Source organism: Eschrichtius robustus, chromosome 6 (genome assembly GCF_028021215.1).
Source record: "Eschrichtius robustus isolate mEscRob2 chromosome 6, mEscRob2.pri, whole genome shotgun sequence".
Classification (NCBI taxonomy): Eukaryota; Metazoa; Chordata; class Mammalia; order Artiodactyla; family Eschrichtiidae; genus Eschrichtius; species Eschrichtius robustus.
The window spans coordinates 68,194,621-68,210,002 of NC_090829.1; the positions used below are offsets into that span (position 1 = coordinate 68,194,621).

Below are 15,382 nucleotides of genomic sequence, written 5' to 3' on the forward strand. Positions count from 1 at the left end.
AATTATAGTATAATTGCCACTTATTTTCCCAGGTTCTGGATGGTTGTGTGCCATGGGTGTGCTGTTGAATCCTGGAGAGTTTGCCTTTTGCCCTTGGTCAGGGTAGCTCTCTGCATTTATTTTCACGATGCAATAGGAGCCAGTATGTTTCATAATTATTTACATAAATTTTTACCATTTAGTATCTGTCCCTCTTACCTAATAATTTTAGGATTTTTAAAAATAACAACTATCGATGTCAGGGCATACATTTTAAATGGTCTTTTTTATAAATTAGGCTATAAAACTTTTGAAATTAAAAGCATACTAAGAATGTTTGCAAATTAATCATTTCTTTGGGAGCCTAGAGCCTCTGCTGGTAAGTTAAAATATTTGGAAGAGCGCTGCTTATTTCCTAGAAGTATATAAAAAGCGGGCCTGAAAAGAGCACTAGGTCTTGCTACTCAAAGTGTGATGCAAGGCCCAGCAGCACCAGCAGCAGCTGGGAGCTTGTGAGAAATGCAGAGTCTCAGGCCTCACCCCAGACCCACTGAACTAGAATCTGCATTAACAAAGTTTCCAGGTGGCTCGCAGGTGCATCAACATTTGAGAGGCACTGCATTAGAGATCATTCTTTCACCTCTCATTTTATAAATGGGAAAGGCCGGGCACTTGATGGGACTTGGCCATGCTCAAAGGAAATTGAGTATTTTTAATTTAAGAACTCTATATACTCCGGTCATCTGTATTTGCTAATAGCAGGGAATAAAGCCAAACACTTTAACTCCAATTAACAAATCTATAATTAATTAGTAAAATGATCTTCCCTCAAATTTCCCATTTTGTAGAACAAGCTGTTTGAATTGGCTGGGGCTCAGGCCGGCATATTTGTGAATTTCACAATTCACAGATGTTAGACACCCTCAGGCTAAGTAAGGAAGAGAATGTCGAGTTTTAAATAGCTTCTCCCTTCTATCCTGGCTGAAGCAACAAATAAAATACTTTTATGAAACACATTTTGAACCAAAATTTCTCAAAAGGAGATGTCAAATTGCTCTGGAAATGACTTTAGATTATCTCACAACTTTGACAACTTCTGATGTCACCAATTTACAGGTCACCTATGGTTGGGGGTGAAAGGAGGTTATGAACTTGCCATGTTAGTGACACTTGGGCACCCTGTTTTTTTTTTTTTTTTTCTGTTGGAGTCTATTTTAATTTAGCTTCTGAAACATATTTCATTCAATATCCAAATCCACAAAACCATGATAGGTTTACAGCCTGTATTCAGAAAGGAAGTGAATTATTCTATATGTAGATTTTTTGATATTATATTAATTTTTGGATATATGAACAAGTTAACGGTTTTACTCCAAAGTAGCTCGAGCCAAAGCAAAACCAAAACCAGCAAAAACAATGACATAAATAAGAGAGTGGGAGAGACTGAGAGAGATGGAAAGAACTCGAATGTTTTCAGTAACAGGCAATTTGAAATAATTTTGTAAGCTTTAAAATAGTTGAAAATAGTGCATTACTTTCCATTTTAATATTACTTTAAGAAAATTATGTGTGTGTGTTTGAGGTAGGATATTTGAAAAACTCAATCAAGGTTATTATTTTTTTTTTTTTTTAATTTAGGGAAAGCAAAGCTAAGGGGATATGAATGGGTATCTCTTTTAGTTGAGACGAAGAGTGAGTTCTAGGTTAAATATAATCAAGGAATTTCCCTGTCTTTGCTATTTGAGATTGTGACCACAACAGGCGGTTGGCTGAAAGGGAGAATGAAGGGTGGGGGGAAGGGGGGGTGGAGGTGGAGATGAAGAAAAAAAACAAAACAACTTCCTAAGCAGCTCTGTGAAATATTTAGTTCCAGAAGCAGTTACAGAAGCCCTCAAATCAAATCAGTATGCAGAGACAAGGAAACATTAATTAGCTCGAGCAGGGTGGACACTCATTAGCTCTTGTTCTGTTGTGAAAGTCCAGGCTGCTGAAATTAAACTCTGATGCCATTCATGCCAGCATCCAATCACCAGAGAGACCAGAAGTTCAGAGATGACTCCAAGTTGCCAACAAGTGTGGCCACTATACGACAAGGACTCTAAAGCCGTGGTAGAGGGGGAAGAACAACTTTAGAGAGGATGCCCAGCTGGTAAGATTCGACTGTTTCTGATGTTTTAGTCCCTTGATGAATCTCATTGGCTCAAATCAAGAAACGCTCCGCCTCTTTGCAAATGTGTGTGAAGGGGGGAAGCGTCTACCCTTCTATGTCTGATAGCATTTGACCCTATTGCTTTTAGCCCTCTGGCTTTATATCTATGTATACACAGGTATATGTGTATATGTTATAATACTGTTCTCCATTTGTTGATATCAAAGAGAGTAGAAGGAAATGAATTTTGAAACTTCACGGTGTGCCACCCTACAGTACTGTCCCGACCCTTACATCCAGCGGTGAGTTTAAACGTGACGTAACTTCTATCAAAACTTAACTGGAGTGCCTTGTGTATGATGAGTGTTTCTGCTGTGTACAAAGAGCAGCCTCTCTTTGTTTATGAGCACAGTGATATTATTTTGCACTTTCTGTGGACTTAAAGTGGTCTGTGGGCATCTCTTCTAGTTTTCTTTTTTTAGTTCTTATCTGGATGTACAAAGTAATGAAGATTGTAGACCATCTTCCCATGGTTTCTTAAAAAATGGGCACACCATTTTAAGATGTTTAAAATCTGTTATTTGCCTAGATCAGCACTCACCAACCCAAGAAGAAGACATTTCATTGGACAGGAATAGAATAGTCTGTGGATGATCTTCAAGTCAAAAGAAACACAGAATAATTTTGATTTATACCTTAAAAATAGATAAATAGCCATTGTTATACCAAACAGATTGTGGCTTGTCATTTTGGCTCTGTGGCATATTTTATTCTTGATTTGTTTCGTAACAAACATCATCTTTTGACAAATCTGACTTTTAAAACTTAACAGTTATACTCAATTTTATTTCTGTTTATAGGAAGGAACGTTTGCCTAGCACTAAGAGGGAATACTAGTGAGCATGCACGATGTCTGTGTGTGTGTGTGTGTGTGTGTGTGTGTGTGTGTTTCAAATTAGAGTTTGCTATTTTTAAACTGGTAAATGAAATCTGAACAGTGTTTTTCCAGTCATAAAGTTATGGGAGATATTCAAGTCGTATGTAGCAGTGTGATGTTGTTAATTTAACAGCATGAGATTTGATGTTGGAATTTCATACTTTACTTTCTGAGACTAATGAGGGAGGTCCTCTGATTGCTGAAAACGGTGTGGTTCCACAGGAGTTAACTTGTCATTCACGATGGTGCCTATTAGAGCCTCATCCCAGCAGTCTAGTGGGCTCTCTGGCCAGGACTCACGGTCACATTGCTCAGGCAGTTAAGGAAACTGTGTGATCTTTTTTCATTAATAAGATTTGTCACCATGTAAACATCAATTTGGGCTATATAGATGTAGCTTCTTTTCCTGTGAGATGTTTGGTGGGCTGTGTAAGACAGCAGAAGAGCAAAAGTAAGAGAGAAATGTAAATGGAATGGTTGACAAAGTAAGAAAAGAAAGGAAGAAAAAGGAAAGAGAGAGAGGAAGCAAGTTTGTGGTCCTCCAGGTTGAAATGGGAAATGTGAATGGTGATTTGATTCCTGCCTTGCTGTGTGCCATGAACAATAGTAGCAAAAATGAATGGCTCTGGAGTTCACGTTCTTACATAAGATTTCGTTGGAGTTGGGGAGTCGGTGGGTAAAAAACAAAACACTAAAGATTTTCTAGTTCTCAAAGTTTTATCCAGCCTCAAAATTTTCTACTTCAATAAAATCTTTGAAATAATATTTCTAAGAGGATAATTGTGATGAAACATTTGCTGTATAATGCTTCCCTTGATGGCGTCTTTCTTAAAGTAGGTGCATGTTTCTCTCAGCTCTGGAAGAAATTTTTTTCTATTGACTAGCAACCCGCATGTCAATCATGTACACCTCTGTCCAGAGGTATTTCTAGTGATTGATGAGGGAAGCCTGTAAATACAAATACATGAGGAAATTGCTTTTCGGAGTGTCCCGGAAACCGGTTAATTCGTGGAGCAAATATCACCTCAGTTTTTGTCAGATTGTAAAATTTAAAATAATAATAGTACTTTAAAAATATTTTAAATTTTCCTGAATCCCTGAACCTTAATCTTGGTGAATGTCACTTTTGGGGAAGGGGGGACATGTTGGGGAGCTGTGAGATGGTGGTGCAGGGTGGTCAGGGAATATTTATTTGCCAAATAAATTGTTTTAGGCAAGATTATGTACTTTCCATTTGTAATAGAAACTTAATCCCCAAGTAAACGAAAGAAAAATATTTGTTGCCGAGCATCTACTCTGTTCAAGGCACTGGAAATACAAAAATGAGTAAGATATAGCTGTAATGTTTATTTATTTTACTTTATAGTACTTATATATTTAATAACATATATTTGCCTCATGTATTTTAACTGCTTTGTCAGATATTTCAAGGACTGAATTACTACCATTTTTCTGTCTAGACTACTTAGTGAATAAATGAATGAATGAATAAGTGGGATATCACTATAAGAAATCTATAATACTATATATTGTCGAAGCAAGAATCAAACAATATTCTCTTTGATGCCTAAGGAGTGAATGAGTTTGAGCTGGTTTTTCTAAGCAGACAACCCTTGCAGTTCTCAGTTTACAAAATCTATTTTAAGTAAGACCAAATTTAATCATTCCATAATCATAGTCATCTACATAGTTAAATTTGTCTTTTTCCTGACCTTGTCTTTAGAAAGAGATTATAAAAGAGAATTTTCAAAAAAGGAAAGAACAGGATTTCTTGTTATTTTTAACTCTAAGCTACCTTAATGCATAAATGTCTTTTTATCAAAAAATAGAATAAATGAGAGCTGCTATTATCATTTACTACTGAATGTTAATGCCATTCCCCAAAAGCCAATTTTAATATACATTTCAAAGTATGATGGTAATCATTCTCTCAGTCAAAATTGAGATTTCACCCTCTGTTATTTTTTCCTTTGCACCTGAACATATTGACACATTATGTATTTAGTTGTGCTCTGATGTGGATGCTAATTTACTCTAGTCTTTACAAAAACTTTTCTGAAAATCAAAACAGTACTTAAACTATAGAGCTTAGATTTCCCCTTTGATGCTATTGACCATTACAAGAAGAAGAGAAGGTGGACAAATCACAAGTTTTGTCATTTTATTGCTAACTTAATTTTAACAAAAGTAGATGAAATTATGCAAAATCAATAAATAAGAGCCAAAGGGTAAGATACAGTTTCCTTATAAATTAAAACCATATACAATGAGTTCTGTTTACTTTTTGTTAGTAAATATTCAAAATGAATCCAAAATTTAGCATTTTACAAGTTAAACTTTTGTTAATTTATGGTTTGGGCTATAATTTTGGGTCTTCTTGCACCCTTTAGTTTTTAGAATTGCCACCTAGTTTTTAACATAAATCTCTTTAACCAAGTAATTCTAAGAGACAGATTAAATTCCTCCAAATATCATCTTGAAAATAAACCAGTTAAAACGATAAAAAGGAATCCAGATTAAATTCTGAAACACTGTGATAGCTGAGGACTAAAAATAAGAGAAAGTAAAACATATTACTATTTGAACCACTTGTAAAATGATTTTGAGTTATTTTTCTCAGTCACCCTCTACTCAAAAGAAGCTTGAACTGTTAAAGTACTGTATGGATGAGTAAGAAGTATTTCCTTTGTAAATTACACATTGATTGTGAATTTTATGCTTTACTAGCTTAAAGGTCAACTTTATTAACTGTATTTTCTAAATATATCCCAAAAAGTGGAGGAGGGGCGTGGGTGACAGTGAACTTACAATGGAGGATCATTTTATTTGTCAAATGCAATCGCATAAAGACAGATGTAGTTCTGTGTTGAGTGTCTTCCACTTGCTTCTCCACATCCACCCTACATCCTTCTTGTTCTGAATCCCAGGAAGCTGACTTATGAAGATTGCATTGACAGTTCCTTTCTCCTCTGGTTTCCTCTTGGGTTCAACCAGTGGGCACCTCTAGCAGGAGATCGAAGGGCAGGAGGAGAGTGAATTTGGGGTATATGTTTCCCTGCTGTTCTGCTAGGTTTTCTACTAAAGGCTGCAGGTCCTGTAGGGGCTCTTACCACAGTTCCGGACGTCTTGAGTTTGAGTAACTGCTCTCTCCTCTCCTTTTCCTTCGAGCATGGGAGTGGTAACCATTTGTAGACACTGCTAGCTCCAAAAAGCCATACCATATCTCTTCTCCCTTGATCAATAGTCCCTTTATTAAACTATCTCCATCTGCTCTTTTTTCAAACGCTCTTCTTCCTCCCAGGATCATACCCAGTAGAAAAAAACATGAAAAAGGTGCCCATAGTGTTGTTTACGTGCACACGGAAACTTCAAAAATTGATATAACATTTAATAATATAATTGCTGATGCCAATTAAGGATGTATCCATCCATTTCAATGAGCAGACCAGTTTTTAATAAGGCGAAACCATTAATTTTAGCTAGCTCCAGAATCACTAAGTTTCTCTGTCTGACTGAAAGGAATGAGCCGACATGCTGCAGTCTGTGTAGGTTGTTAGGTCAGTACTTGAAAAGAAGCAAGGAAGAGGACAGGAAGAGCTGGTTCATAAAGAAATACAAAGGTACAGTTTATCAGCAGGGACTAATGTAGCCACCAGTTGTAGTCAAGAAAAATCTGCCTCCAACCCTTATAATTTTCACAAGAATACATGTCAAAAGACCTTTATGACCCACTGTAGTTAGCCAAAAGTATGATGTATTATAATTCTGTATGCCGCTCCTGAGCTGTGAGTGCATTTAAATGGCAGAGAGGCAGGGAAGTGTGTCGGCTGAGGGCACATAGGACTTGTCAAAAGACTGTTATCCAATAGTCGTAACTCCACCACTCATTGATTATGTGACCTTCATAAAATCACTTAAGCTATCTAAATCAAAGTTTCCTCATGAGGTAAGTAGGGATAACAACTTCTGGCCAACTGTTCACAACTAAGACATTGAGAATTAAATATTAACCCAACCAAAGTCTGAAATGCATCCCCTTAGGGTATTGCTTAGCTCTACTCTTGTGGGTATGGCACAACAGTGAACTGGAGATTCCTTCCCAGCAACAATTGTGTCCTCATGGAGGCATACCTTAAGTTCCATTTTGCTCTATATCATCTTTAAATTAAGCACAAAGATGATTATCAGTCTTGACATGATCTTGTCTTGTCTCAATTCTTCTGCTTTAGAATTGAGAAATCTAAAACCTTAGAGAGGTTAAGTGATTTGCCCAAAATCACACACACAAAAATAGTAGCAGAACCAAGTCTAGAATTCAAGTCTCTTCCCTGTTCAATGCTGTTTCTACCACAGAACATAACATGTTATTAGGTCTGTATAGAACTTTATGATTAACAAAGTGTTATTCAACACATTACATAGCTGATCCACTGGGGCAGGTGTGGTAAGCAAAATAATGCCCTCCAGAGATAGCCACGTCCTAATGCCCAAAACCTGTGAATATGTTAACTTACACAGCAAAGGGGTATTAGGTTGCAGATGGAATGAAAGCTGCTAATCAGCCGACCTTAAAATAGGTAGATTATCTTGGACTATCCATGTGGAACCCAGTGTAATCGTAAGAGTCCTTAAGTGGAAGTGGGAGGTAGAGAAAGAATAAAAGTGATGTGAGGTGAGAAAAGACTCAACAGATTTTGAACATAGAAGAGGATCAGGAGCCAAGGAAGGCTGGCTGTCTCTCGAAGCTGGAAAAGACAAGGAAGCACATTTTCCTTTACAGCCACCAGGAGGAACACAGTCCTGCCAACACCTTGATTTCAGCCCGGTGAGATCTGTATCAGGCTTCCAACCTACAGAACTGTGAGATAATATATCTGGGTTGGTTTAAGCCACAAGTTTGTGGTAACTTGTTACAGCAGCAATAGGAAACGAATTCACCACGTAACGGATTTTTATCCTCAAATTGTAGGTATGGAAACTAAAACTTTGTTTTGATTTGTTTGTTTAACTAAAGTATTCCATGAGCTTATTTATTTTCTTGGTGCTGAGTGGGGAAGATAGAAGGTATGAGTAAGATACCATCCTAGACCTCAGGGAATCCAAAGAAGAACTTCACACATAGAAATACTACAGTGAAATGTCTATTTCGGTCTTCTGCCCATTTTTCGATTGGGTTGTTTGTTTTTTTTTATTTTGAGCTGCATGAGCTGTTTGTAAATTTTGGAGATTAATCCTTTGTCAGTTGCTTCATTTGCAAATATTTTCTCCCATTCTGAGGGTTGTCTTTTTGTCTTGTTTATGGTTTCCTTTGCTGTGCAAAAGCTTTTAAGTTTCATTAGGTCCCATTTGTTTATTTTTGTTTTTATTTCTATTTCTCTAGGAGGTGGGTCAAAAAGGATCTTGCTATAATTTATGTCATAGAGTGTTCTGCCTATGTTTTCCTCTAAGAGTTGGATAGTGTCTGGCCTTACATTTAGGTCTTTAATCCATTTTGAGTTTATTTTTGTGTATGGTGTTAGAGAGTGTTCTAATTTCATTCTTTTACATGTAACTGTCCAGTTTTCCCAGCACCACTTATTGAAGAGGCTGTCTTTTCTCCATTGTACATTCTTGCCTCCTTTATCAAAGATAAGGTGACCATATGTGCGTGGGTTTATGTCTGGGCTTTCTATCCTGTTCCATTGATCTATATTTCTGTTTTTGTGCCAGCACCATACTGTCTTGATTACTGTAGCTTTGTAGTATAGTCTAAAGTCAGGGAGCCTGATTCCTCCAGCTCCGTTTTTCTTTCTCAAGATGGTTTTGGCTATTCGAGGTCTTTTGTGTTTCCATACACATTGTGAAATTTTTTGTTCTAGTTCTGTGAAAAATGCCATTGATAGTTTGATAGGGATTGCATTCAATCTGTAGATTGCTTTGGGTAGTATAGTCATTTTCACAATGTTGATTCTTCCAATCCAAGAACATGGTATATCTCTCCACCTATTTGTATCATCTTTAATTTCTCTCATCAGTGTCTTATAATTTTCTGCATACAGGTCTTTTGTCTCCTTAGCTAGGTTTATTCCTAGGTATAGATTGCCAACAAACACATGAAAGAATGCTCAACATCATTAATTATTAGAGAAATGCAAATCAAAACTACAATGAGGTATCACCTCACACCAGTCAGAATGGCCATCATCAAAAAGTCTACAAACAATAAATGCTGGAGAGGGTGTGGAGAAAAGGGAACCCTCTTGCACTGTTGGTGGGAATGTAAATTGATACAGCCACTATGGAGAACATTATGGAGGTTCCTTAAAAAACTAAAAACAGAACCACCATATGACCCAGTAATCCCACTACTGGGCATTTACCCAGAGAAAACCATAATTAAAAAAGAGTCAGGTACCACAATGTTCATTGCAAGTCTATTTACAATAGCCAGGACATGGAAGCAACGTAAGTGTCCATCGACAGATGAATGGATAAAGAAGATGGGGCACATATATACAATGGAATATTACTTAGCCATAAAAAAAGAAACGAAACTGAGTTACTTGTAGTGAGGTGGATGGACCTAGAGTCTGTCATACAGAGTGAAGTAAGTCAGAAAGAGAGAAACAAATATCATATGCTAACACATATATATAGAATCAAAAAAAAAAATGGTCATGAACCTAGGGGCAAGACAGGAATAAAGACACAGACCTACTAGAGAATGCACTTGAGGACATGGGGAGGGGGAAGGGTAAGCTGGGACAAAGTGAGAGAGTGGCATGGACATATATACACTAGCAAATGTAAAATAGATAGCTAGTGGGAAGCAGCCGCATAGCACAGGGAGATCAGCTAGGTGCTTTGTGACCACCTAGAGGGGTGGGATAGGGAGTGTGGGAGGGAGGGAGACACAAGAGGGAAGAGATATGGGGATATATGTATATGTATAACTGATTCACTTTGTTATAAAGCAGAAACTAACACACCGTTGTAAAGCAATTATACTCCAATAAAGATGTTAAAAAAAAAAAAAAGAAGAAACACTACAGTGAGGTGCAAGGAAGGGTAGAAGGCCCTGGATGTGCAGACCGGGGACTGCAAGTGCAAAGCACCCACTCTGAAGGCAGCAAGTTTGAAGGGTGACTTTGGTTAGTAGCATCTGTTAAGGTTTCTCAAAATGCTTCATAGGGAAATACATTTGACTCTTAGGAGGTAACTGAAACTGTGATGCTCAATTTCAGATTCAGGAAAATACAGTAATATACACATTCACTTCTGATGCTGTCAGGAATTCAGAGAGCTGTTACATCGATACCCTGAGACTATGACTTGATAAGTCCAGGTGGAGCCTCGGAATTGCATTGTAAACAAAAACAAACAATTTTGATTCATGTACGTCTCAGACCACTCTTGGGAAAAAACAGCTGTAGGCCTTCTGCTGGTATAAGTTTCCCAGTTAATTTTAGGTTTAAATTACACTGATGCCTCCCTCTGAGAAATTGAGGGTGAGGGGAAGGAATGCAGAAGCAGCATTTGTATCAAGCACACCAGATGATTTGTTTGTATGCACACCCAGTTTTGAGACAGTGAGACAACTTGGACCCAATGTCCCAGTTGAAGCTCGTAAAAAGGTACCCCCAATGGTATGAACAGCAGAGACCACATGCCTTTCCAAAGACAGACTTCATGTTTTCACTTTACTTAAAAGCCAAATGGATTGTGAGATTAAAGTGGCAATTTTCAATCTGTTTCAAGTCAAGAGAGCCAAGTTTTTGATTAGCTGTTTTGTAGCTCAAATTTGTCCTGACAGGGTTTCTATCTCCTTTAAAGAACTCACCAAGGAATACTCCTCAAGCAACAAATGATGGATGGATAAAGCACTATAATTATGATCAAAGTCCAAAGACTCCAGCCTATGTAATTATGCACTCCCCAGCCTCTGAAAGTCACTTTGTTCCATTTAAAATAGGATGAGACATGGACATGGGGTGGTGCGTACTTTTTGGTTTGTCAAGTTTTGGGAAATGACAGTTATTAACATTTCTGTTTTACCTTAAGCCATAATATTTGGGGGATAATTTAGAGGGAGAGAATTTTCACTCTATTCTTATCGTTTGCCTTCCATTCTCCACTTACATCTGACTCTTTTTATTATGAATTAGACTCTTTCAAGTTCAGAATGAAATAATTAAGTTTAGAAGAAGAATTATGAGGGCTGAAAATCTCCTTGCCACTTTAAAATTTCTCGCATCTTTTTTTGTTTCAAATGAACAAACTTAATTTGTCAAGTTGAACAGCACCCATTCGCACTTTCCATGAACTCGTGCAGCTCTCTCATAATTGAGGGCAATACCAGCATTATAATAATAAGACTGATAAAGCATTTTGAGCCAAGAAGTACAAAATTGGGGACTTCCTTGGTGGCGCAGTGATTGGGAGTCTGCCTGCCATTGCAGGGGACACGGGTTCAAGCCCTGGTCCGGGAGGATCCCACATGCCGTGGAGCAGCTAGGCCTGTGCGCCACAGCTGCTGAGGCTGCACTCTGGAGCCCGCGAGCCACGGCTGCTGAGCCCACAAGCCACAACTACTGGGGCCCGCACGCCTGGAGCCCATGCTCCACAACAGGAGAAGCCACCACAATGAGAAGCCTGCGCTCTGCAACGAAGAGTAGCCCCCCGCTCGCCACAGCTAGAGAAAGCCCTTGCGCAGCAACGAAGACCCAACGCAGCCAAAAATAAATAAATAAATAAAATTTAAAAAAAAAGAAGTACAAAATTGGAAGCTAGTGTGATAATTTAATCAGCCACATGGTTACCTAGAGTAGATTTTTTTTTTTTTTAATTTATTTACTTTCGGCTGCATTGGGTCTTCGTTGCTGCACACGGGCTTTCTCTAGTTGTGGCGAGTGGGGGCTACTCTTTGTTGCAGTTCACGGGCTTCTCATTGCGGTGGCTTCTCTTGCTGAAGAGCACAGGCCCTAGGCGTGTGGGCTTCAGTAGTTGTGGCACGCGGGCTCAGTAGTTGTGGCTCACGGGTTTAGTTGCTCGGCAGCATGTGGCATCTTCCCGGACCAGGGCTCGAACCCGTGTCCCCTGCGTTGGCAGGCGGACTCTCAACCACTGCACCACCATGGAAGCCCTAGAGTAGATTTTTAAGGTAATCTTTTTTTACAGATGGTGATGTAGATTGAAATAAATAATAGAATACATACAAATTTATGATAGGGGTAACACTGCAATAGAGACTTCTGCCTCTAAAGTTGTGTGTCATGTCTTAAGTTTGTTGATTGTATTTAACTTATCCCCCATGTTGATTGTATTAACTTATCCCCTAGTCATATCCTGACATTTCATCAGGGTGGTCAATTTTTAGAGCTTCCTTAAAAATATCAAGCTTTAGATATTTTATTTGAAATTCAGCATTAGCTTTTCTTTTTCTTTTCAGAGTCAGTGTTTCCATTTTTGTGCTTGAACTTAGTAGTGTCATTTACTTCTTAACTACCTAAATAATTTATTGAAGCTTTCCATGGGAAAACTCACTTTCTTCCAACTTTTTTCATTGCAACCTCCCTTAAGTAAAAAGTGCTAATAAGATGTATGTCTCCATTTTATTTTTCTTTTGAACACTTTTATCTCAGGCAATGAATGAAAAACTTTCTTCTTGACAGGATTTTCAAACTAAATTATGAGCAATCAAAAGTCAGCATCTCAATCTAATGCGATATATCTATGCACCTGCATAAGCTATTTTTTAGTATCCTGTAGAGGCTGATGTGGCTTTAATGACTATTTCAAGCTTAGTGAAGAGATCTCACTGGATGACTTCTCTTCACATTAGCACTGGTGTGAATGTGGCACACTTTATAGAATCTTATGTTGAATCATGTCTTCACTGAGTGAAAGGCTTGTCTATGAAAGCACTACTTGCCCTTCTATCTGACATTTGAGGACCCACCTTATCTTCCTACATAAAACGTATATACAGTTTTACTTCCAAATCTTGAATATTTTCCCTCTCTACTTTTCTCCGCCCTTTCTTCTTTCTCTCTTTCATAGAAGCTCTGTATATCTTTGCTTCTTGGGAATATAGAATATTCCTGAAAAAGCTAAAAATATCACAAAACAGTTTGTTAAAAACTAGTTCAAGCTTTGCTCTGCAAAAGTAAAATTGGGACATTTTGTGAGAGAAATTATGACAGCCACATATCAAAAATAAAAACACCAAAAAACTGACGAAATATATAACTTCTGGATTTTATTTAAAAATGTTTTTTAGTATTGATATCTAGTTTATCTGAGTGGCTAAGCAAATTTTAAAGAAGTTTTGTAAGTTAGCAAATATTTAAATAAACTGATAGATATTGTTTGTTGGGGTGACAAGGAGGAATAGAAAAAAGGAAATGATAAAGGCTTAAATAGTCCAAGCTTATTGGAAGCTACAAAATTATTCAATAATGTTCAGTAAATATTTATTAAATGAATATATGATAAGAAATTTAAAAATTCAAAGTTTTTAAGTACTGGTTTTTGCTATAGCAGATCTTCTAGCAACATCTGAATTAAGTGCAAGTTAAAGAAGGATCTTTGAAGCTCAGGTCGAAACATAAATGTCAGAGCACTTTAGATATTCTCAGATGAAATAGATAAAAGTACTTGTGACTTGATATTAATGATATCAAAAATTATTAGAGAAATGATATGTTCTCAACAATAGTAGAAGCCAAAAATCAAATCTAGTAAAACAGTTGTTTTCCATGTCGTCTTCTAGCTCCATAATTTTTATATATAAATTGTAATCATAAAATAATTTCAATATTCTATTAAATAAATTACATAAGACCTTTCCATTTGTCATATAGTTTATATTTATGATAAGTTACCACATAAGGATTTCATCATATCAATGCAACTTAATACATTTATTTCCCTTATTGAATATTTAGGTTGGTTATTATAAATTAAAAATAGTATATAGCCACCTTTTTTGAGTTATTTTCTTGGGTTCATTTCATGAACCAAATATTTAAAGAAAGCAACTAATACATGTTCAATATATACAAATTGCTGTGTAATTTACCCTTGTTATTTCATGTAATCTGCTTTTTCTTAGCTACGTAATATGCCCAGTTTGCAGATGAGAAAATTATGCTCAGAGAAATGACTAGCTGAACCAAGATGACTTAACTAGTATGTGGAAGGAACTCTTTGTATTTTCATTTTTACCTGAGTCAGAATTTGAAACCAGGACGACCTGATCTAAAGTCTTTTCTGTTTCCCCCAGAATATGCTGCCAGCTAAGAAGTAGGAGGGTTAGCAAATAAAAGTGTATATACTTATTCAAGTTTCTGGAAAACATTGTTCATTAAAAGGGTATGCCAATAAATTTTGCCTAAGAGTTCCAGTTTTAGATATTATTTTAAAATTTTGCTAATTTAGTAGATGACATATGGTTTTAATTAGCACTTTTTTTATTATTAACTAGGATAACTACAGAAAACACAATTACTAATTTTCTAAGATCTCAACTTCTGATCCTGTATTTTTAGAAAATGAGGATGAGACATAAGCCACTAAATATCTAGCATTTATTGAATTCTTATTATGTGTCAGAAACTGTTCTATGCACTTTACATATTTAATTTTACACATTTAATTCTCAAATCACCTTAAGAGGTATTTACTAGTATTATCTATTACTAACCAAGAGACAGTGGTATAATGTTTAAGAGACTGGTTTTTGTGACCAGGGTGCCTTGGTTCAAATTCTCTGCCAGTTGTTAGATCTTCTAACTTAATCTCTGTGTTTGTTTTCTCATGCATGATGATAGTCCACCTACCTGAGTGAGTGGCTTTGAGAATTAAATGAGTTAATTGTACAAAGGACTTAAAGACAGCAACTGGCACATAGTAAGTGCTGTATAGGCAGTAGCTCTTATCCTTATTCTACAGATGAAGACATTGAGGCACAGAGAGGCTGTGTAATCTGCCCAGGTTAAAATAGCTGGACACTGGTGGAGATGAGTAGGATCCTGATTTCTATAACATTATTTTTTTATGGTCATACCTTAATTAACTCTCAGTAGAGTCTATGTAGGGATGATTTTTGTCCTTAGTTTTTATTTGTTTGTTTTTGTTTTTATTTGTTTGTTTTAATGCTTAGAGACCCTAAAAATTAATTATTTAACATTCTAGAAAAATGGTTTGAATCTAAAGAGAAGAAATGTTATCAAGGATAATTTTTACCATTAAAACAACCCAGGAACAATTTTGAAAACAATCTATTCTGTCTCTGGATATAAATGAGTTTCAGCCATCCTAACTAGGACGTTATACAC

General features: G+C 36.8%; 1 protein-coding gene across 4 annotated transcripts in view; it reads left to right on the top strand.

The window, feature by feature from the left end:
- The first annotated feature begins 2,368 nt into the window (after positions 1-2,368).
- TP63 (tumor protein p63) overlaps positions 2,369-15,382 on the top strand; it is a 220,281-nt gene continuing 207,267 nt past the window's right edge. For all 4 annotated transcript variants that reach the window (XM_068545458.1, XM_068545459.1, XM_068545460.1 and 1 more), the window contains exon 1: positions 2,369-2,430. In XM_068545458.1, coding sequence (XP_068401559.1) covers positions 2,369-2,430 — 62 coding nt within the window. The remainder of the gene's footprint in view (positions 2,431-15,382) is intronic.